A 25,043-nucleotide genomic window follows, 5' to 3' on the forward strand; every position below is an offset into this window, starting at 1 on the left:
GCAGGAACTGGTGGGGCCGATTTTGTCCCTGTCCTCCAGATATCCTGGGGGTCTGGAGAGATATTATACATCTACAGTATAGCTTTGCCTGTGGAAGCCCACTTTAATTCCCACCACTGCATGGTTCCCTGGGTACCACTGAGAGTGACACACCCCAGAGCAACAGTGAGCTGAGAAAAGCCCTGGGTACCACCAGGAGAGGCCCCCAAACAAGCAAGCAAACAAACAAATCATTCAAAGATAAAACTAGTCAGAGACACCTCTTCCCCTGCTGAGTCTGGGGAATATCTGGGGAATATCTTCCAAACATCTGAGGCCATCCTGGAAGACGCTGTGCAGAAGAGATCGGGTGCTCCACGGCTGATAGTCTGAGAGATCCCTGGCACCTCAAAGCAGCCTTAGGTCCCACTAAACAGTTTTGGGACAGGAGGAGAGGGCGGGAGAGGCCTTACCCAAGAGAGAAGAGCAACCCGGAGCTCCACACAGGGCAGGTGGCAGGGGCCGAGGTGCAATCGAGGCTTCTCAAACCTGGTTGCCTGGGCTGGACTCTCACGGCTCCACCGCCCAGCAGGGCAAGGCACTCAGTCTCTCCCACCTACGTCCACACCTCACAGGACTATTGTGGATTCAGTGAGCTGACATGTGCTCAGTGTGTGTTAAGCATCTCACCAGCGTAGGCGATTGCTCACATCATCATCCCAACATGTTGGTGACGTTCTCTTCCGGCTGCCAGTGCAGAAAGCAAAACGGTTTCTGTGCTGCTTCCCTTTAGGCCCAAGCAGGGACTCCCCAGGCCTTGGAGGAAACTGCCTCAGAGCTCCTGAGAGTCTCGGAAATGGTCCTGCATCAGCAGATCACACGTGCCGCCCCAGCAGAGATGCTCCTGGGAACTCTCAGTCCGGAGTGACAGCAGGTGGTTGTGACAGAGACACGGAGGGAGACAGAGACTTGCCTGGAGTCACATAGAGCACCCACAGCGCTAGGGAGCAACAGGCTCGGCCAAGCCGGGTTCCACAGTGGGCTAGAGGAATTCAGCCTCTTAATGGTCACCATTAGCTCTTCCAGCCAGAAGTGTCCACCGTCATTCTCACATACATGGACTCACCTGAGCCTAAAAGGTCAAGGCCTTTCACCTGGACACATACCTGGATTATGCCTGGTCCAAGGTCTGAGGCATAATCCAAACCTCTGGTGTGAATTCCCTTGATCTTCCAAAGTCATTAACCTGGGCAGTTGTTTCCGTGCATGAGACAACCTTGGGGGAGCCACATGACCTGAGTCCTGTCACACGACTGCTGGGCTCTGGCTCCATGATCGGCACAGAGCCTGGGCAGCCTGGGCAGTGTGAGGGGCTAAGACAGCGGGAGCTGTCCCCTCCATGGCCCGCCCCATGCTTGCTGTAGACAAGTTCATTGTCAGCAGCTCTTTCCTGCCCAACCCCCTAGCCCACCTGCCACTTGCTCCCATCTCTTTGTTTCCATCCCAGTCTGCACTGGCTTGGGTGCACGGAGAGAGGCCTCCAAGGTCTGCAATGTATGTGGGTAAGGGGGGTGGTGGTGTGAGGGGGGGTGTCTCAGGGTGGTGCTAGAGCCACCAGCAACCACATCAGAATTCAAGGTGATGCAACTGGGTCATAACAAATGAGGCAGCACTGAAGCTCACTGAGGTCCCCAAACAAGGGTGGCCACCCTGAGCTGAGTGCAGAAGTTAAAATACAGAGAACTCTTTCACCCAAACCGGGCCAATGTGGAAGCTCTCTCCCAGGTTTCAGCACAAATAAACAGATGCACACAGAAAACAGGCCTTCAGCCACGAGCCTCCTCCTGGCCTCTCCCTGGACCCTGACACCTCTTGACACCTCTTGTGTCCTTCCCAGCACCAGGAGGAGGCGCCTGGAAAGAAAGATGCTGGCACCGTTCAGTTAAAAAAAACTGAGAAAGATACAGGCACGAGCAAAACCCCACAGACATGTGCCCTGAGCAGGGCTCGCTTTACTATCAGCTCTGCAGCTATCCCTAGCCTGTGCCCCTCCTCCCACCCCTCCACAGGCCCATGCGGGGAGGAGGGGAATCCTGCTTCGGAGGAGGCAGGAGGGCACTGAAATAGCCTGCTCTCCAGGCTCTGAAGGCAGCCATTTTCCCAGGAGGCCAGCAAACACTCGGAGCACATGTATGGTCCATATTCCCAAACACCTTTCCTTTTTCTCTCTCTCTTTCTGGATCAAGTTTCATAGGAATCAATTCATTTCAAGAAAACACCAAAAAGGGAGTCAGAGCGATAGAATAGTGGGTAGGGTATTTGCCTTGAACATGGCAGACCTGGGTTTGATCCCTGGCATCCCATATGGTGCCCCGAGCACCATCAGGAGTAATTTCTGAGTGCAGAGCCAGGAGTAGCCCCTAAGCATCGCCCAGTATCACCCAAAAAGTTAAAGAAAAAAATAAATTAAAAATTGACCAGTAAAACATACACACACACACACACACACACACACACACACACACACAAAGTCTTTTAAAAATACACAAAAAACTGTAATGGTTGCCTCCCTTCCCCAATCCACAGTCTGGGGTTAGAGAGTCTAGGAGTGCTTTTAGTTTTAGGAATTGAAAAGGGTTTCCTCTCTGCATCTTGCAGAACTCACGGAGCTGAATGCATGAACGTCTGGAGACGTTTTCCTGCACTGCTCTGAGTTACTGCTGCATTCGCTGAGCACAACCTTTGCTGCAGGTGGCACAAACACTTCAACAATGACACTGGCCACAGAGAAGTGGCTTCTGTACTCACATTTGTCCCTGGGGAAGCTGACGGCAATGCAGGGCTGGACTGAACAAACGGCCTGGCTGGAACTGCCACATATGAGGTCCCCAGGTTTGAGGTATATTCTAAAGGAAAATTGCACAGACGGCATGAAAGTCTAGCCATGCACTTGACCTCCAAAAGACATGCTTAAAACATAAGTGAAATAATTCCTCTGGCCGTATTAATCAGTCATTGGTGGGTCTATACCTCAAGGCCTGCTAATAACCAGCAAAGCATTTTTAAACTCTGGAAATGCAGGAACCCCGAGCAATGCTCAGGACTATAACTAGTGTCGCTTCAGGGAGCCATGCAGTGCTGAGGAGAGAACCCAGGTCTCCGGACATGCAAAGCAGGAGCAGCCTAGGATGCTGCCCACCCCCTCCCCACCTTGCACCTGTCCAGCAAAGCTTGAAGGTCTGTAATAAGTCATAAAAGGCCCAAGTGCCTGGACAGTAAGTCCAATGTATTTGAATGACTTGGCTCTGTTGGCTTTATAGACACAGCAGGGGTGTTTGATCATTAAAGACAGTCCGTGGAGCCAAGACGCCTGTGGGAACTTACCCTCATTCCCTGCTGGGTTATACACAGCCGCGCTGTTGGGAGAGGTGCACAGTCCCTCAGCGGAGCCAAGCAAACAGCGGACACCAGCACTGCAGAGAAGAGGAAAAAGGAACCGGAGCCTCCGTAAGTTGAACAAAGAATTGCCCTCTAGGCCATCAAAGGTACTGCTAGGCACAGACTCCAAATAGCAGAGATGTTTCAATAAAAATTTGCACGTGGGTGCTCCTAGCAGCACTATTCTCCCTAACCAAATGAAACAACCCAAACAAATAGATCAAACAATGAAAGAATACAACAAATGTGGTAGATACATGTCCTGGAATATTATTCAGCCATGAAAAGGTCATATTGCTACAAGGTGGATGAACTCAGAAATAGGCTAAGTGAAAACAAGCCTGTCAAAAAGGCCATGTGTTTCATGATCCCGCTGACATGAAATATGCAAGAGACAGAGAGAGAAAGAGAGAGAGAGAGAGAGAGAGAGAGAGAGAGAGAGAGAGAAAAGAGTAGGGGCAGGTGAGAAAAAAAAAGAATGAAGATTGGATGGTAATGGGTATGGAGGGGTGATAAAAATGTTCTGGAATTAGACTCTGGTAACAATTGTGCCACCTTGTGAATGTGCTGAATGCTACTGACTTTCAAATGGTCAAAATGGCAAGTCTTAAAAGTACATTTTATGGTGGGGGAAAGGTGGAGAGAAGCCATAAATAAGAGATACCCCTTTTTTTACAATTGTGGTAAAACCCACATAATACGTAACTGACCATCTTAACCACTGTCACGTGGATCAGTCAGTGGCACTGATCACGGTCACGTCATTCTGCAACCGTCACCATCATCCATCTTGTAGGACTGCAAGTGTCTCCGTGAAGCACTGGCCTCCCACTGTGTCCTGCCTCCACCCACCGCCATCCTACTCTATGTCACTGTTAACACCACCGCCCTAGTACCTCATATAAGTGGCATCCCATGCTATTTGTCCTTTTGTGATGGCTTATTTCACTCAGCATCATGTCCTCATAGTTCACCCATGTTGTAGCAGGTGTCAGAAAGTCCTTCCTTTGTAAGGCTGAATAATGTTCCACTGTGTGTATGTACCTCATTTTCTTCCCTGCTGGGTCAGCCAGTGGACACGGGGGTCGCTTGTACCTGTTGGCTGTTGTGAACAAGAAAGGGAGGCCTTCTGAATGTTCTCATTCTCGGACCCCTGACCCCCCGTCTCTTTGTCGCTGGTGTAGGCATCTTCTCAAGGATGACAGCAGTCCCAGCTCATAGGTCCGTAGGGGTCTGCCTTGCCCTGGTGCTCAGCCCAGCAGCCAGGGTCCCATTCAGAGGAACAAGGACTCATCAGAACTTTGCTCCACTTTCCAAAGCCAAGCTGAGCTCTGGCCTGGCACTGCTCTGCGACCTCCCTGGTGTTCTATGCTGGGACACCCCACAGAGGGCACCACAGAGCTCAGTCCCTACGGGTGATGCTGAGTACCCCCAGACCAGCACTGGGCCTTCACACTCGCCTTTCCTATGTGGGACCCTGTGTTCACCTAGACCTTCTCTGCTCTTTCCAGGGCCCCTGTAGTGTTCTCACTAGGACCCCCAGAACACTCTGTTTAGGGGGCCATACCCAGCAGTGCTCAGAAGCTGCTCCTGGCTCCATGCTTTTGAGTCACTCCTGGCAGTTCTCCAAGGGACCATGCAGTGCTGGGGGTCAAACCCAGGACCCCCACACTCAAAGCATATGCTTTGCCCATTGAGCTTTTTCTCCTGCCCTCCTGAATACTCCTATTTAAAATCAAGCTTTTCCAGAACCATTTGGAAAAATAATGTCCTACAGTATAGCTATATGCATAACCTTCCTTGAAAACTGAGATGTGTTGAATTATGTCTGCAATTACAAAGTTGATCCTTTTCAAAATATTATACTAATATCTCAAGAAGCAAATAGGACTAAGAAATTATTTTGACTCGCTTGAATTGAATGTTGGAAGCCTGAAAGTCATATGCATGTTGTAGCAGGTGTCAGAAAGTCCATACCCTGCCCCCACTTTAGCGCCCCACCCCCCGCGCGTGTGTGTGCACACACACACACACACAACACACACACACACACAAAGTTCTGGCTCGCACATGAAAATACAGAAACTCATGTGCACACACTCAGACATGTAAAAATGCACACACAGACACAAAAACATACTTTGTGCCCCTGGCCTGATGCTGTTTTTCTGTTTGGCCTCTATCCCCGCTGATGTTATACAATTTGCATGTTTATTTCCTTTCTCCTCTGCCCCCTTCAGTGTAAGCAGGAGGGATTTTGCTGCGGTGTCTGCTGCCGTGTCTGAGCACTGAGGACAGAGTGTGCCTCAGAGCAGGTGCCGCTTCCTGCCCACAGAGCCACACAGGGATCAGCACTCACTTTTCTGAGAAGACCAGGCATTTCTGCGCATGGAGTTTCCCTTTCACGTGCAGCTCCCAGTCCTGGGTCGGAAGGAAAGGACGGTGAGGAAGCAGCAGATCCACCAGCCCATCTGGCCAAGCTGGACAGGACACTAGTTCCCTCTTCTTCCCCAGGGACCGTCACGAGTGAGGGGTCCCACTGCACCTCCCTCATCCGCCCATCCATTCCTCCATACCCCACCCAGCGTCCACAGGCTCTGCTCTCTGACTGGGAGAATCTCCCCATGAGCAGCAAAATCTTAGACGAGGCTCAAGAGACGAACTTCCTCCCTTACTCCCAGGGCCGCTGCCCCTCACCCAGGACAGGGACTCACACATACGCATGCGTGCAAGGTGAGTTCTCCTCCCAAGCACTGAAGGACGGTGTTGGTGGGAAGGGGTCGAGAGCAGGAAACGTGTGGTCCAAAGCCTGGGGTTGGGGATGGGGGCAGCATCCAGGTCTCCACTTGCCTCATAGAGCTACGGGCTGGGACCGGCTGTTTCCTCTCCCTGGGTCTGTTTTCACATCTCTGAACTGGGGATCATGGCAGTCTTGCCCCAGCACAGGGACTGCCAATAAAGTCTAGTGTGTCACTATGATGAGCGCCGGAACCTTGCACTGTGTCACCAACACACAGGAAGGAGGGGAACCTGGTGGGCCCAAACATCCCCCAACCACCCTGGTGGCAGTCCATCCTGCAGGGGTTCTTGGGCCATCTCGGAGGACGGAAGCCAAGACCCTCTGTCCTAATTTGTCTGGGCCCCTGACCCCAAGACCTGCTTTTTCTTTCCTTTTCATACTCGGGACACTGGGCATTCTCAAGAACACCATTTCCCTGGGGAACAGAGGACACCCCTTTCCTCAAGGACCCAGGTGACCGAATCTGTCTCTGTCTAACCCAAGTGGGTCCCTTACTCTCTTTCTCAGTCCAGTTTTCTCAGCTCGAGACACGGGCAAGACTCTTCTTGGCCTTGCAGCGAGGGGCTGTGGAATCCCGCTGGCTTCTGATACCTGTGATTTGCACCGAGGATTCTGGAGGCCCGCAGGCTCCCCCAGGCTGCAAAGACTCACCTTCAGGTCAAACACCTTCTTGTCACAGATGCTGCAGACGTGTGGCAGGTGGAGGGGGGCCACGCCATGGAAGTCATTGAGCTCCTGCGCCTGCAGGGGCCTCACAGGCAGCATGACCTGCTCCTCCTTGGCCCGTGCCCGGGCGCCACCAAAGCCCGCCTTGCTATTGTTCAGCCGGCCCCCAAAAGAAGGTGGGGTCCTGTCGGGGGTGGGCTCCTCGGGGTCATAGAGCTCATAGGGCTGGCTGGGGGCTGGCGGCCACAGGCTGGGGCCTGCGAGGAGATCGGGCTTGCTCTGGCCGGAGAACCCATGGGCACTCTCCCACTGGCCACCGGCACCCGGCAGCAGCGACCCCACCTCGCCCTTCAGGCCCCCCGCCTGCTCAGCGGCAAACGTGCCCACCACGTGTGACCCCCCTTGGGAGCTGGGCCCATAGAAGTCCTTGGCAAAGGCAGCCTGGCCGTCTTGTCCCGAGTGGCCATAGTGCCCTTCGTAGGTGACGCTGCCCGAGCTAGAGGCCGGGGCCGGCAGGAAGCTGGGCTGTCCCTCTGTCTCCGAGCCGTACGCCTGGCCCAAGTTGGCTTTGCCGTAGTCATAGAAACCCGCAGCCGCTGGCGCAGCCCCGGTCTTGCCGATGCCCAAGAGGACCGCAGGCTGGGCGGGAGTGGGAGGCACGACCCCACTGAAGGGATGCATCACCACGGCCCCGGGGGGCTGGCTGGGAAGGCTCACAGCGGGGCCCGGGCCTCGGGGCTGGCCCGGGGATGAGAAGGCAATTGTATTTGCGGGGAAGCGGGCACTGGGCATGGTTGCGGCATGTTGGGGCACCCCCGTATGGCTGGGCGGGGCGCTGATCACGGACGGATGCCTCAGCTGGTTGAAGAGAGGCTGGGACATGGCCACTTTGGAGAGGACTTGGTTCAGGACCGTGGCTGCTGCGGTGTTGTTGGTGACGGCTGTCTGTGCCAGCTTCAGCCGGTGGAGGGTGAGCTGGGCTTGCAGCTGGGCCAGCTGGAGACTGGCCGGCGAAGGGAGCAGAGGGTTCGGGTTACTGACCGAGAAGGGGTTCTTGTCCAGCAGCTTGGCGGCACTGCAGGAAGAGAAATACATCAATGTACAGCTGGTTTTCACCAAGGTAGATGGGAGGGCTGCACGCTTGTCACCCATGGTATCCCCTCCCCTGTAGGGACTGAGCTCAGCAGTGCCCTCCGTGGGGTGTCTATGCACAGATGTTCCACATGAAGGCAAGTGTGCCAACAAGTATGCAAAGTACCCAACGCTTGCACAGACAGGCCTCTTTCTCATCTCCAGCAGAGAACCAATTATGGACAGAATAATTGGACGACAAATACAGATTGTGGGTAATGGTCAACCTTACACATAATCAAAGAGAAGCTAAAACTGTTAGAAACAAAACATTTTTGTCATAAGATAGCACTAGTATTTTACAAATTTTAAAATAGTACTTGGGGTCGGAGCTAGAGTACAGAGGGGAGGGCATTTGCCGGGTTCAATCCCTGGCATTTCATATGGTCCCTGAGCACAACCAGGAGTAATTCCTGAGTGGAGAGCCCTGAGCATTGCCAGGAGTGGCCCAAAAACCAAAATAAAATAAATAAAATAAAGTAGCCCTCTGAGCTGGTGAGATTAAGTGGAAGGCACACAAGGTCAAAGATCATCTAATCCAGCGTTTCTCAACCTATTCAGGACCGGGGTCCCCTGTGAAGTTATTTTTTTCCTGTGTGCCTGTTGACACTCAAATCTCATGCCATGCCCTTCCCATTTACACAACTTTTACCTGTGGCCCCCTTGAAATATCCTGGGGGGTCTCACAAGGGGATCACATGACCCCCATTGAGCAATGCTGGTCTAAACTTATGCACCCCTGTTACAAGAACTCTGGTAATATACACTCAGTACAGCCATACTGTTTGATCCCAAGATTCGATTCTATCCTGTCTGCACTGTAGCACTGTTGTCCCACTGTTCATCAATTTGCTTGAGCGGGCCCCAGTAACGTCTCCATTGTGAGACTTGTTGTTACTGTTTTTGGCATATCGAAAATGCCATGGGTAGCTTGCCAGGCTCTGCTGTGTGGGCAGGGTACTCTTAGTTGCTTTCTGGGCTCTCCGAGAGGGACAGAGGAATAGAACCCGTGTTGGCCACGTGCAAGGCAAACACCCTACCTGCTGTGCTATCACTCCAGCCCATCAATTTTAAATAAAAGAGCCATAATAAAGGCAAAAGTTGCTGCCCAAAGATAAATCATAATGCCACACTGTTTCTAGAAAGCTGAAAATTACAAATGTTCAATAATAGGAAGGGGGGGAGGTTTTAAACAGAGTAAATTGTGATATAGCCACAGAATGAAAATTTAAGTAACCATTTACTCTGTTTAAATTTCTACTTTGTTATGATATTTAAGACATCTAACATAGTGTACCATATACCACGCTGGAAAGAAAACATTTGGACAAGAAGTAGCTCAGTGGTAGACTGAATGCCACGCACGTATGAATGAGACTCTGGTTCGAATTCCCGCACCAAAAAGCATAAAACAAGATGGTTTGGGACTTCCTCTATTAAAACAATAAGAAGAAAAATGTTTCAGGGCTGAAGAGATAGTATAGGAGGTAAACTGCTTACTGTGTATGTAGCCAACCTGAGCTTAATCCCTGACACCACATATGGTCCCCTAAACCCTGCCGGGAGCCGCTCCTGAGCACAGAGCCAGAAATAAACTTTGAGCACCACTGGGTGTGACCCAAACTCCCAGCTCCCCACAAACAAAAACATCCCAAGCATGAGATCCATATATGTTACGTGAAAAGCAGGCTTCACCACTGAACAGAGGGGGAATTATGTACATATCTTGTACCAAATGTATTTTCACCCCACCTTCATTTCATATTAAAAGTAGTACAAATACTGTGTTCTCCAGTCCACTTTCAAGTTCAACTAACATAAGGAATAAGATATAAAAATTTCAGTGAGTGATATTCCATCCTTATTCCAGTTTTGATTACTGTTTTGATTACTAGTTTTATATGATTGCTTGAAGTTAGGGAGAGAAAAGCCTCCTATCTTTTCCCCCCCTAGGATTACTTTGGCTATAGGGGTGGGGTAGGAGGTTATTACTCCATCTAAATTTTAATAGGCTTTAATCCATGTCTTTAAAAACAGTCATGGGTACTTTTTTTTAATTTTTAATTTTTATTTTTTGCTTTTTGGGTCACACCCAGTGATGCACAGGGGTTGCTCCTGGCTTTGCACTCAGGAGCTACCCTTGGCGGTGCTCAGGGGACCATATGGGATGCTGGGAATCGAACCCAGTTGGCAGTGGGCAAGGCAAACGCCCTACCTGCTGTGCTATTGCTCCAGCCCTCATGGGTACTTTTTAATGGGAACTATATTAAATCTGTATGATGCTTTGAGCAAGATTGTCATTTTGACAATATTAATCCTTCTAATCCATGAACAGGGGATGTGTTTCCATTTTCTCATGCCTTCTTTCCTTTTAGTAGAGTTTTATGGTTTTCTTTGCATAAGCCTTTCACCTCTTTTGTTAAGCTGATTTCTGGTACCTGATTTTCTGGGGCACAATTGTAAATGGTATTTTTATAATTTCTCTCTTCTACCACATTATTTGCATAGAGGAAAGCTATGGATTTATGTGCATTGATTTTGTAGCCTGCCATTTTATAAGTTTATTTTTTCTTGGAGCTTTTTTTGTGGAGTCTTTAGAATCTTCTAGGTACAGTATTATGTTATCTGCATATAGTGAGAATTTTCTACTTCTTTACTTATCTGTATGTTCTTAATATCTCTATCTTATCTAATAGCTATGGCAAGAACTTCCAATACCATACTGAACAGCAGTGGTGAGAGTGGGCAACCTTGTCTTGTGCCTGACCTTAAAGGTCTTCAGTTTTTCACCACTGAGCATGATGTTTGCTATGGACTTATTAGTACATAGCTTTGACTATGTTTAAGAAAGTTCCTTAAACCTCTATTTTACTGAGTATTTTTAACATGAATGTGTTTTAGATATTGTCAAATTATCTGCCTCTGTTGAGAGACAGATCTTTATTGAGATCTCTATTGAGAGGCATATGGACAGTTAAACTTCAATTAAAAAGCCAGAAATAGGCCACATCAACTCACCTACCAGCTCTGCTCTCCAGGTTAACAACTAAATCTCAGCCCAGATACAAACCAAGTTGCTAAAATGGAACCTTCCTAGCACCATGCACACCACCACCATTTATGGGTACACTGGTCTCTTGACTGAAAACTCTCCCGGCCTTGCCACAGCCCTGGCAGCTGCACATACCCCCCCCCCCCCACACACACACAGCTGTTGCTGTGTCAACCGCCCAACTCCACCACTTCACAGCTGATCTCTGCAGAGACACCAAACCACAAAAATTCCAGGTATACCAGTTTTCAGGATCAGATCTCTGGGGTTTTCTTGGAATAGGAGCTGGCAGCCTCCCCTCACATATTGTCCCCCCAACCTCCACTTCCAGAAACCTGGAAGCCACACCCACATTCCACACCCACCAGCATGTAACTCTTCACCTCAGTACAGATCCTAGAGTTTCTGGAGCCTCCAATTTTTACAATACTGACATCCCAGTAGGAGCACACCAAATAAGATGAGAAACATAGAAGGCAACTCAGCTCAGCGAACAAAAACAATAACACAGAAGGCTCAACTAGTAACTGTTTAGAAAATCATCAGACAAGGACCTAACCACGGTGAGTTATAACAACTTGTAAAACTTTTACTAAAATTTTTTATATATATATATAATTCTATTAGCCATTTAGCTGTAAAAGAAATTATATTCTGCCTCACCATAGGGGCAGGCCTGAGGGGGGATTGGGTAAATAAGGGTAATGATGGAAGGAAGGTCACACTGGTGGTGGGACTGGTATTGGAACATTGAATATCTGTAACAACTGTATTATGAACAACTTAGTAAACCACAGAGTTTAAATAAAGAAAAGAAAAAATATGAGTAAGAAAAGCCTCTTCAGCAAATTGTGCTGAGAAAATTGTTTGGTCACATGTTTAAAAAAAAAAAAGGATTTGGAAATCTTTCTAGCACAAAAGTAAAATTAAAATGGACTAAAGACCTTAATACCAAACCTGGATTCATAAGTTACATTGAGGAAAACATATGTAGAATACTTTATGACATTGAAGCTAAGTGTATCTTTGATGATTCAATACCATTGGCAAAGCAAACTGAAATGATGATAAACAAATGGAACTATGTCAAACTAAGAAGCTTCTGCACTGCAAAGGAAGTGGTTACCAGACTAAAAAGACATCCCACAGACTGGTAGAGAATATTTGGACACCACTCAATCGATAAAGCTCCAAAATATAAGGCACTAGAGTGCTACAAAAAAATTAAAATTCAAAATGGGGGGAAGAGATGAGTAGAATTTTCTTCAAAGGAAATATACAAAAGATGGAAAAAGGGTATGTGAAAAATGCTGTGCATCACTTATCATCAGGGAAATACAAAAATAACAAGAACAACAACAACAACAAGATATCACCTCACAGCAGTGAGACCAGCACACATCACTAACGTCACTAAGAATAAAAACAACCAATGTTGTGGATGTGAGGGAAAAGGAACCTCATTCACTGCTGGTGGGAATTCTGACTGAGCCAGCCTCTTTGGAAAATGATATGGACACTCCTCAAAAAACTAGAAATTGAGCTTCAATGTAACCCAGAAATTCCACTTCTTGGCATCTACCCCATGGACCCAAAAACTCTATTCAGAAAAAACATTCACACTCCTGTGTTCACTGCAGCAATTACTCACAATAGCCAAAATGTGGAAACAACTGAAATGTCCAAGAACAGATCACTAGATTAAAAAATAATAATAAATTAGGGTACAATTCTTGAGTGGAGGGCCAGGAAAGACCCCTGGGCATAGCCAGGTGTGGTCCCAAACCAAAACAAAACAACCAAATGATGGTATACCTACAATGGATTACTACTCGGCTTTAAGAAACAATTAAATCATGCAGTTTGCTGCTATGTGGATCCATCTGGAGAGTATTATGTTAAATGCAGTTAGTCAGAGGAGAAGAACAGACACAGAATGATATCTCTCACACGCGGAATATAAAGAATCACAATAGCGAAATAACGAAAGCCCCAAGACAATAGAAACTGAGAACTGGTCTTCAGTAGAAGCTTACAGGGGTTGGGGAGAAATTGGGGAGGCAGAGTGGGACGGTAGTGTAGGCAAGTAAATACTCTGGGGATGGGGTGGTATGCTTGAATGTTTCATGTATGAAACACTAATAGGAGTTTTATAGACCAGGGTGCCTAAAATAAATTCCATGTGAAGAATCTGAAATTGAGGTGCCAAGCCATCATGGACACTCCCGGAACCTCACTGCAGGGGTGCCTCTTGGACACGTGCTCCCCTGTGACTGCCTCTGATTGGTCATGGTGTTTCCTGGACCAAAAAGGCAGGATGCACGGTGTGAAATGGAGACAGGCTGATCCCACAAAGCCTGAGGTCTGTGGTTACTATTGTCAGAGCTTTTTCTGTAAATCCATAGTTCCTGGCTTGCAAATCCCCGTTCCGGGGAGTGGGCGTGATCAGGAAATGTGTTGGGGATGTCGCTGAACTGAAATTCCCAGGAGATTTGAACGGGAAGAATGAGACGGTTGCATTTGGCCCTGGGACCACCATGGAGAAACGAGCTTGCCTGTGCATGTGTGGGTCAGATCACGGACAGGGGCTCTCTGGCCTTGGGCTTCACAAAGAGTCTGAGGATTCGGGATTGAAGAAGATGCTCAGGAGTGGCGGGTAGGCAGAGGTGAGGATGAAAAGGGAGGCTGGCAGAGATTACGGGCTGACTTCTCCCAGTGTGAAGACTTTCTGTTTCTGCTTAGGTTGGCCTGAGAGAGTCTTTTCCAAAGTGAGAGATACCCTTTCCCACCTCCCCACCCCTCACCCCCATGGGGCACTGAATCCATCCTGTGAAGTAGTAGTTGATGACACAGAAGGTTGATTTCTGGAATCTTTTTTTTTTCCCCTGGCAAAGTGACAGTAGGTTAAATAAGTTTGGGATCCTCTTCTGGCCTAAGAAAAGGCAGGGTGGGAGGAGGTGCTGGGGGTGGACGTGGGGGGCAGTGACGACTCATCGGACCAGTACTTAGGCAGCACAGTCTCATCTGCTGTCTTCAGAAGTCTTGGGGGTAAGGGGGGTAAGGGGGGGAAGTAAGTAATTTTCACCCCAATCTTTGAGCAACAGCCTAAAGCTTACAGATTAGGTGACCTATTTATACTCCCTAACTGTCAGGGAGTCCTGGCCCAGGAGTTAACCCCCAGTCAGGCTGTGAAGAGCAGAGAAGAGCTGGGGTCAGGAGGTTAACCTGGCAGCAGCTCGAATCTCTTTCAGAGCTTCCTCACAGGCTGCTTCGCCGCTCTGTTTGAAGTGAGTTCTTGGAACACCGGGCGCACCCACATCCAAATCTAAGAATAAAACCGTTTCAAAGACAGATTAAAAAATGACCAGCAGGACTACCCTTTCCCACGCTGTGAGAGATGAAGAATTCGCTAGAAGTCCTGAAAGACACAACCTTTCCTCAGCCAGTAGACCTGCTACAGCTTTAGACTTTGGGGGAGGGAGGGGCCAGATCTTTTCTCTTCTGAGTGGGTGCGCAGCCTGGGTGGCCCCAATGTGACCCAGCACACATCATGGCGGCAGCAGCAGGGGGGAGGCGCTACCGATGGAGGGAGGCAAGAATAGGAAAGAAAGAGGAGGATGGTCAAAGCTGATGATGGATTTCGATCTACTTGTGTAGCATTAAGTAGCTGAGCTTTAGAAGAGCAATTAAGCTTAACTCAAAACCCTGCCCACACAGGGCCAACCCTTCCTCCCAGGTTTGTCCACAAAGCAGCCTGTCCTTGCTAACAAGGCGATAATGAGGTGCCAATTTGGTTTCCATGACCAGGGTAAGGCGAGGTTGGTTTTGTTTTTCCCAGAGAAGTCAGCTGTATTTTCCAAAACTGTTTTCTGGACTGGAGCGAGCTCTTGCTGGAAACTTCTCTTTGCTTCTGAGAAAAGGAGGAAAGGGCTGTCTTTCCAGTGAGAAAAGCCAAGAATTCTGTGTGCTTGTCAGCCATGAGGAACGAGTGCTTTTCCAAGCAGGGCCCATGGTATGGAAGCAGGCTTCAGTCAACTTAAAGACACACGGCAAAGGGCTGGACCAATAGCACAGCGGGTAGGGCATTTGCCTTGCATGGGGCTGACCGAGGTTTGATTCCCAGCATCCCATATGGTCCCCTCAGCACTGCCAGGAGTAATTCCTGAGTGCATGAGCCAGGAGTAACCCCTGCGCATCACCAGGTGTGACCCAAAAAGAAAAAAAAAAGACACAGCAAGGTGGCAACAAAGGGTCAAAGATAACATAATGGGGGAACTCAACACAATTGAGTTGGGGGAGGGGGGCTGAGAGGGAGGAGTGTTGGGTCCTTTGGAGGGGGTTACACTGGTGATGGATGTGGTGTTAGAATTATGTGTATGAGAAACCATTATTAATAGCAATGTGAACCACAGAACCTCAATTAAAAATGTTTTTTTTAATAAAATAAAAAGAAGTGGCTCCATTCAGATCCAACATGAAATCAAAAGACTAACTAGATTTTTCCTACGTTCTTCTTTAACTAGGAGATTCCTAATGTCCCTAACTTTATTTTCATTTTATTTGGAGATGGGGTAGGACACTGGGTCACACCCAGCATAGCTAATCTATGCTTAGAAGTGACCCCTGGCAGTGCTCAGGGACTATATGCAGTGCCCAGGATTTGAACCAGGGGCCACTGCTGAAATGCAAGCCCCTTCTCCTTTGCCCTAATTCTCTATCTCTAGAGTCCCCAACTTTAATCAACTTTAAGCAGGAGTGTTTTTACGTGAACAATTAGAGTTATGTACCATTTTTATGAATCAAAGATTTTTACAGAAAAGACACCAGATCCTGTGTTTTTTTTTTTTTAGAAGCCTAACATTCTTAGTCTTCTAAAGCTGTAGCACTGTAGCCCTGTCATCCCGTTGTTCATCGATTTGCTCGAGTGGGCACCAGTAACATCTCCATTGTGAGATTTGTTGTTACTGTTTTTAGCATATCAAATACGCCACAGGTAGCTTGCCAGGCTCTGCTGTGCAGGCAGGATACTCTCGGTAGCTTGCCGGGCTCTCCGAGAGGGACAGAAGAATCGAACCTGGGTCAGTCGCCTGCAAGGCAAACGCCCTATCTGCTGTGCTATCACTCCAGTCTATTCTTAATAACCTAAAATGGAAGCATATTGGAATCCTAATTCTGAATGCAAAATTGGGGGGCAATGTTTAGAATTGCATGCCCTTAGCTAGCAGCTCATCCAACTCCCACTTCAGTAAGGAAAGAAAGCGATTTTGCACAGATTGGGGCATCGTTAAAATTTCCATGGGGAACTAGGCCACCAGCACCAGCGCCTCTTCTGCGGACAGAACAGCCCTGCCTCTGCAACCACAGCCAAGGTGTTGGTTTCATCACCACCCGTCTGTACCCTTTGCTTCGAGAGAAACCAACAGCCTTCAACACGTAAGATGCTTGCTGAGCACCGGGCCACTTCTGCAACCCCAGAAGCTCAGGTGATGGGGAGCAGGGATACCCCTTTTCCTGGGGACCGTGAGTGGGTATCAGGCAGTGTTCAAGGCATCTGCCAGATGCTCTCTTCTCTGAAACCCAGAGCAGCTGCACTCTTGACTCGTATGCAGAAACTGTATCTTGGATCCGGGGGGCGGGGGGCGGAGAGCAAACCACACAGGAGACACAGCAGCTGGGCTGTGGGCCCCAGACAGTGCTCACACAGCCACACGCAGGCCTGGTCCACCAGGGCTGGTCCACGCTCATCGGACACGCTCTGGCTCCCCACTCTAGGTCTCTTCTAAGCCATTAATTGCTACAAAGAATTCACAGTGTCAATCTACGTGAAAAACATCGATGCCCTGCTTACTTGGGAACTTGTTGTTTCATTAAAGCAACATTTCTCTTTTTTAAACAACATATGATATATAAAGGAGAGCTAGGGCCCTGTATAATGCCAGGAGATTTAGGAGATCCAGATGCAAACTGTTTCTAATGGTTTAATTCCATGCTGCTGAAAGGATGTCCTACAGATTGCATCCCACAGCCAACAGCTGTCCCGGTTGCCTCATGCTCATTATTTGCACATCAGAGCACGTTCATATTTAATTCTGAGTCCTGAGAAGAATATAATGATTAGTATTTGGGTATAAGGATGGAGACAAAGTGTCCTTCCTCAGTGAGTTATCAATTTGGAAACTGAGGCAGGGTTTTGCGTGTCCATGGAAAGCAGTGCTGGGTGGGGTGGGGAGGGGAGCTGGGGGCCACTCCCAGAGATTCTCAGCCAGGTGGGCAGTGTGAGGGTCTGAGGGTGCAGTTCAGATCGGGTCCTATGGTGACAGGGAGTGCCAGGGCCACCCCAATGATGCTCAGAGCCTACCAGGGTCACCTCTGCAGTGCTCAGGGGCCTCCAGTGTCACACTCTGTGATGCTCAGGAGAATGGGTGACGCCAGAGAAGGAAGCAGGACCAGGTACTGGCAAGGCATGCAGTCAATCCCTGGACCACTTTCCTAGTCCTCAGCAGGGATTTTTGTTTTGTTTTGTTCTGGGCTTTTTTTTTTTTTTTGCTTTTTGGGTCACACCCGGCAATGCACAGGGGTTACTCCTGGCTCATGCACTCAGGGATTGCACTCAGGGATTACTCCTGGCAGTGCTCAGGGGACCATATGGGATGCCAGGGATCGAACTCAGATCGGCTATTTACAAGGCAAACACCCTACCCGCTGTACTATGGTGGGTAGGGCATTTGCTTTGCATGCGGCCGACCCGGGTTCCATTCCTCCATCCCTCTCGGAGAGCCCGGCAAGCTATAGAGAGTATCCCACCCACATGGCAGACCTGGCAAGCTACTCAATATGCCAAAAACATATTGCGTATTCAATATGCCAAAACCAGTAACAACAAGCTCATAATGGAGACGTTACCGGTGCCCGCTTAAGCAAATCGATGAACAACGGGACGACAGTGCAGTGCTTTGTCCTAGGGGGCCACACTCGGCCGTGTTCATTGCTTACTCCTGGCTCTGCACTCAGGAATCACTCCTGGCAGGGTTTGGGGGACCATAAGGGATGCCCAGGGATCGAACCCAGATGAGCCAGGTGCAAAGCAAGGGCTCTACCCCCTACCCACTGTAGAGACAGGGAGAACTCCGGTGGGGGCCCGCTGGCCTCTGCTCATAAACAGACCCCATCTCGGAGCTGGGGGCGCTCAGCCTGCCTGGGTAGAAGGAGTGTCCACTACATGTCGGGCAGAGCCACTGGAGGGGAGGACACAATCTAGCTGAGCAGAGAGACCTTCCTGTGCGCTCAGGCCTGAGTCCAGGGAAGACAGTAACGAAGAAGAAAGCAGAGGAGGAAGTGGAACAAGGCACAGACATTCCGGGGCGTGTCACAAGTGTCAGCAAAGGCCAACTCCTGGGTTGTCCCTCCAACCTCAACAACAACTACCACAACAGCTCGGGCTTGTTAATCCACAGGCAGATGAGACGGTGCACCAGCTGCGGGTGCAGGGCAGCTGCCCAGGCTGTGCTTGCAGCTTCCCACACCAGCTGCTGCAAAGCGGGGTCAGGCTGGAGACAGCACTCTGGGGGCTGAGCACTCCAAGCACCGCTCAGGAGCAACTCCCCAAGCACTGAGCCCGGAGTAGTCACAGAGCACCACCGGGTAACAACGCTAAAGAATAGCTCCAGGTGACCCAATACCACGGGGCCAGAAACTGGGCTTCCATCTGCCTGTTACTGGCTGTGTGACTGGGGAAAAAGCTGTGTGAGTTTTCCAACTCTCAGAATTGCCTCATGGTACAGTGGGAAGAGTATTCCTGTGGACTGTGCCCCAAGCCAGGCCTCCTCCCCTGCCACAGAGGAACATGTATTATGCGTGTGTATGTGAAGCAGAGAGTCTCTTGCCCGCATGCCTGGCTGCCTTCCCTGGGGCCCCTCGGAGGGGATGGGCTCCAGCTTCCCTCCCCACCCCGAGCAGAGCTCCCAGCGGCTGAAGACCACCAGAACCTAGCTACAGCCATGCTGGAGGCCCGTCTCCACACGCATGACAGGCCTCATGCATGAAGGTACTGACAGAGGAACCCTGATGTGTGTAATCCCATCAATGGCCAACATCCAGAGAGAGACTTAAAAGCGAGCTCCCAGAAGTGATATCTTTATCCTACTTCTCCCTCTGGGAGAAACTGGCAATCTTCTGAGAGTTTCCTGCCCCCATGGGACAGCCTCGCAAGCTTCCCATGGTGTATTCATATGCAAAATCCAGTAACAAGCTGGATCTTATTCTCCTGACCCTGAAGAGCCCCTAGTGCAACATCGTTGGGAGGGTCGAGTCGAGATAGACTTCTAAGATCTCAGGGAAAGGACGAAATGAGATGTTACTGAGCCTACCCGAGAAATCGGTGATTAACGGGATTTCGTGATTTGTGATGTGAAGCAGTACCGGGGTGGGGTGGGGAGGGGAGCTGGGGCCACTCCCAGAGATTCTCAGACAACCACTTGGGCAGTGTGAGGGTCCGAGGATACAGTGTGAATGGGGCCATAGGGGATGCTGGGGATCAAACGACCCCCACCCTGGCATCTCAGTGGTGCCATCACTCAGGCTGCCTCTGAGGATGTATCGACAGGAAGGACCCAGGATTCAGTAGCTAGATCCCCAGGGTCACTGCAGGGGGCTGGAGGGGGGAATTCGGGAGTCCCTGAGGCATGAGACCTATCCCCCAAAGTCTTGGAAACAATCCTTTTCCACCCTTGAGGACTATGAGCCACAAAGGCCCAGGGTTACACCCAGGGAGACGCCCAGACCTCAACAAGGGTATGGGCTGAGCTACCACCTGTTACCGACTCAGACCCTTCTCAGGCCCGACCAACCCGCTGCTCCACAGCTGTCCATACCCAACTGCCAACAGGCACCAAGGGGTGAGCTACTCCCTCCAGGGTGGTGCTTCCCAGGGTGGCTGACATCACCCCTTGGAATAATGTAACGGGGACACTTAAGTGGTGTTTTCCTGAAAGTGGGAGGTAGGTCAGATAAATTTGGGAGCTTCTTCGGGAGGAAAGGGTGTTGAGCGGAGATATAAAGTTTCTTTAGCCTTCATGACAGGAGGACAAGGGTCGATGGGTGGGAAGCATGAAGACTCGGAGTGAGAATTTGTCATCCTGGATTCTTGTCCTGACGTGTGCCCGCCAGTCACGTCATAGCAAGCCACATGACCGATCTAAGACTCAGACTCTATGACGGAGAGTCCCCATTAATAGAAAGCCAAGTGTAGGCCAGAGCCAAACACAGGAGGTAAGGTACTTCCCTGCGTGTGGTTAAGCTGGGTTCCGTCCCTGACACTCTATCTGGCCCCCTAAGTCCACCAGGAGTGATTGCTGAGCTCAGAGGCAGGAGTAAGTCTTGAGCACAGCTGAATGTGGCCCCCCAAACGAAAATAAAGAAAGAAAATCATCATCTCTGCTCATCAACAGCATGAGCTGCCATGGGTCACCTCAGTAAGGAGTCACTGGTATGGCTGCCAGCTGTGGTGTGCCAGGCAGAAATCCAGGTATGGCATTCTCTGGAAGATTCTGACAACACACTCATCACCAGTATATCCATCTCCCTCACCACCGTACCCACAAAACCCAGATTCCCTCCCTATCACCTTGTCTCAACTCAATTGTGTGGGTCAGTTTGCCCATTACATTGCCTTTGGTTCTTTGTTGCTACCTCTGTGTGTCTCTTTAAGTCCCACATATGACAGAGATGACTCTGCATCTGTCCCTTTCCTTCTGACTGGCTTCACTCAGCTAGACCAGCTTCTTAAACTGTGGGTCAGAGCACAGAATTGAATAAGGGCAGATCATATAAGATAAATTTATGATTTGTTATCAGTAGCACTGTAGCACTGTAGTACTGTCATCCCGTTGCTCATTGATTTGCTCAAGCAGGCACCAGTAACGTCTCCATTGTGAGACTTGTTGTTACTGTTTTGGGCATATGGAATAGCTTGCCAGGCTCTGCCGTGCAGGCCGGATACTCTCTGTAGCTTGCCAGGCTCTCCGAGAGGGATTGTTATCAGTAAAGATTTCATTTATAGACCTATTTTGTATATCTGGGGTCATATAAAAATTTCTCAGTGAAAAGTGATAGTGAGTGGAAAAAGATTAAAAAAGCCTGACTTCCAGGCTGAGAGCACAAGGTTTCAGAGTTATCAAAATGGGTATGAATTCCAGGTCACTTCTAAGTCGGTGACTACAGGCAAACATGTACCTTTTCTAAACCTCGGGGTTTTCTTCATTAAAGTAGGGGTGTTCCCCACCCCTCTAAACTACGGTTTAAAACACAATATGAAACCAAGGACAATAGAAACAAGGACCCGGAGGATTGGTCCACAGTTGGAAGGCTACCTTAAATGCTGGGGAGACGGCAGTTCGGATAGAGAAGGGACCACCATGACAAAGATAGTTGAAAATGATCACTCTGGGTAAGAACTGTGTGCTGAAAACAGGTGAAGGAATAAACACGATAACTTCTCAGTACCTGTATTGCAAACCATAATGCCCCAAAAGAGTGTGTGTGTGTGTGTGTGTGAGAGAGAGAGAGAGAGAGAGACAGAGAGACAGAGAGATAGAGACAGAGAGATAGAGACAGAGAGAGAGAGAGAAGAAAAGTGCCTGTGATAGATGCAGGCTGCAGGAAGGATGGCAGGAGGGAAACTGGGGACACTGATGGTGGGAAATGTACACTCATGGAGAGATGGGTGTAGAACACTGTATCACTGAAACCTGACCGTGATCAGTTTTATAACTCTGTATCTCACAGTACTTAAATAAATAAATAAATAAATACAGTATTGTTTTGAGAATTCACTGGCCGACCATGACTCAGTGGTTCTGTGCGGTCCTCAGCATACAGCAAGCAGAGAGGGAGTCAGGGTGGCAGTGACCATGTCACTGACCTTCTTACCATCACCATTAGCACTCTAGTGCCATTTCTGCCAGCAGCAGCAGGGCAGGGCAGCCATGGCAGAGAGGAATCTTGCTGGGAGAAATAAATGGAGGACCGGAAATATAAAAATATACAGAATGGAAAGAAGACGTGTGAACTGAGGGTGCACATCTGCTGAGAGAGAGGCAGAGGCGCAGTGGGGGCAGGACTCAGGGAGGACAGAGAGACTCTAACAGCTGCATGCCTGGTGGAGCAGAAGGCAGCTGCAGTGCCATGGAAGATGGGGCAACTCATCAGTAAGCTCTTTCCTGGCCCTCCAAAAGCTGAGGTCAAGCACCACCAAATAGGGTCGAAGAGCGCTAATACCCACCCAACTGGTCACATCTGCATGCAGTACACTGTCTCTAAGATTACCAACAAAGAATTTCAACTCTCTTTCAGACCAGTTCAGTTCCATTTTGCAGGCCAAGCAATAAAAGTACCATTTCTCTGTGTGTACTTAAGAAGTGAAGTCTCATCTAAGCAAGAGAGTTCATGCCCAGGCAAGAGAATGACTCCCAGGCTTGGTCACATCTTTATGGCATGGTCAGAGCAAATAAAACACAAGGCTCAGAGTTAGGTCTGTGCTGAGTCTTGTCCTTCTGTTGGCTCCGGGGAGATGAACTAATCTGGACCATAAATTCTCAACTCTACTGTCATGAAGTGGCTTAGAAGCAAAGTCAGAATGCAAACCACGAGAAACAGTGCTTACGTGCCAGGTTACAAAATCAACACTGATGATACTTCAACCAGGTGTCACAAATGTTAAAGAGTAAGAAGAGGCCTTAGAGAATACTAAGTTTAGCCCATTCGTCCTAAAGAGAAGAGTGAAATCCAAGTTGGTTGGCTTAAAATGTGAATCAATTCAATCACTGCTACAGGAGAGGTAAGGCTGGAACCCAGGTCTCCTCAGGCCTTGGGGTGAACGCTAGCTACAGTGGAACCTGTTCACTTCGCCAGGTGAAATCTTGCAGGGGTAGGAGGAAGAGGACATGCTGTTGGGATAATGTTATTATCTTCTAGGTAACAATACAACTGCTGGATTATCACTAGGTCATCCGCTATGATTAATTTCAAGATCCCTGAGTCAATGCTGGCATTATCAACCCATGTCTTGGCATTAGCTAAGATATTGCCGTGTGATGATTCATAGCACCGTGACACCCCTGGAATGATTCATGACATTAGTGAAAAATCCCACCCTCTCGCTTTTCTCTGTTTATCACTTGGAATGTTTTTTTTTTTTAAATCTCATCAAGCAATCTGGTTTCCAGGCAATCACACAAGGAAGTAAGTCACATAGGATGCCTTCTGGTTCCTAGTGCTAAGCAGAAGAGTTGGATGACCCACCAGGGGACATTCAGTAATTGAGACAAGGACTTGGACAAGGGTACTTTTAGCTAAAGCCAATCAATATTCTGGTTCTTTTTTGTTGTTGTTGTTGTTTTTAGGTGAGGAATAGGGGTTTAGGGAGGCACACCTGGCTGTTCTCAGGGCTTGCTCCTGGCTCTGTGCTCAGAGATTACTCCTGGTGAGGCTTGAGGGACCATATGTGGTGCTACGGATTGTACAAAGGTCAGCCGGGTGCAAGGCAAGTGCCTTACCTGCTGTACTCTGACTCCAGCCCAAACGTCAACCAATAGTCTATTCTCTGCTCACATATGCATAAAAGGGAGGCTGAAAAACCAGAGTCCTGTCCTGCTTCTTTGGATGTGATTTGGAGGCTTGGGTTTTGTTGTCCAGTTAAAGAGTTTCCCTTTCTTCTGTGGTTTTTCATCCACCTTGTTAAGAGAAATTTTCCTTCCTGGTTCACTGATACATAACCGACATAGCACTGTGTGTGTTTAAGGTGCACAATGCAATGATTTAACAGATCTGTCACTTGAAATGATTACCAAAAGAAGTGTAGTTAATCTATTGTCACTTAAAATGACACATTTAGAATTAATCAGCCTTTAAGCAGACTTCCACCCCATTTTCATCAACAGAGTAAGATTATAGAAGAAGCAGAGAGATGCAGAGCCGAAGTGGGCTGTAGTGATTTTGTAACTTATGAGAGAGGCTCAACTTTTCCTTCTGGCATTATCAGACAGCTCGAACTGTACAAAAATGATGGATAGGGCAGTAAATGCAGAGAAAAGAATATATATAGCAGGAATACTTGTTGCAGAAGGAGTAGTGTCAATTTAACAAAAAACATATACTAGGGGTTCCCCCCTTTGGCTTTTATATATATATTAAATAATCTCTATTTTCTGAAATGATCTTCTAACTGGGAAGTTATTTTTAATAGTCATTAATTTTTTTCTGAATTTTATAACTAGAAAATAGAAGAATTCAAAGATGTATGAATTCATTATCCATCACCCTACACTAATAAATTCTATTATTCATGGAATAATACTGATAATAGTTCCCTCTGCATCAGATAACTGTTTGTTGAAAACAAAGTAAAATTATACAAATAAAGTTTGTACAATTTAAAATCCTCTTTAAAACTGCCCATTTTAGTTCTACTTCCATCTCCCCAGTGATACCCATACACAACATATATCTGTCTTTATGTCTATACCCCAGGTCCCGCACACCTGGGTTCCTCTGCCAGTTCTTTCATGAGTGAGGCTCACCCGAGCGTGTGGAGAGTGGCCTTGAGCATGGCTGTGGCTGAGATCTCCACGCCTGCTTGGATCAGGACTGGGCCTCCTCCACCCAGATCCCCCTTTTTCCAGTAGCTAGACAGTCACACCCACAAACTTCCCCTGGCACCATCAACGGCCAAGATCCAGAGACTATAAAACAAAGCTCCCAGAAGCACGTGCCCTGAAAGAGCCTCCAATGTGGCAACTTTGGGAAGGACAAGTAAAAAAGAGGCTGCTAAAATCTCAGGGATAGGACGAATGGAGACATTATTGGCACCTGCTTGAGCAACTCGATGAACAACGGGATGACAGTGATACAGTGATACAGTGATGCCTATACCCATAATATTATAGGTAGAAAGTATGAAAAATAGAATAATAGAATTATTCT

The 25,043-nt window shown here is 48.5% G+C and overlaps 1 protein-coding gene across 2 annotated transcripts in view; it reads right to left on the reverse strand.

Moving 5' to 3' along the window:
• Positions 1-25,043, reverse strand: part of RBM20 (RNA binding motif protein 20) — a 211,430-nt gene that overhangs the window by 44,044 nt on the left and 142,343 nt on the right. For both annotated transcript variants that reach the window (XM_055119630.1, XM_004611972.2), the window contains exons 2-5: positions 6,869-7,958; positions 5,777-5,838; positions 3,364-3,452; positions 2,788-2,885 (exon numbers count right to left, since the gene is read on the reverse strand). In XM_055119630.1, coding sequence (XP_054975605.1) covers positions 2,788-2,885; positions 3,364-3,452; positions 5,777-5,838; positions 6,869-7,958 — 1,339 coding nt within the window. The remainder of the gene's footprint in view (positions 1-2,787; positions 2,886-3,363; positions 3,453-5,776; positions 5,839-6,868; positions 7,959-25,043) is intronic.

This window comes from Sorex araneus, chromosome 11 (assembly GCF_027595985.1).
Source record: "Sorex araneus isolate mSorAra2 chromosome 11, mSorAra2.pri, whole genome shotgun sequence".
NCBI lineage: Eukaryota > Metazoa > Chordata > Mammalia > Eulipotyphla > Soricidae > Sorex > Sorex araneus.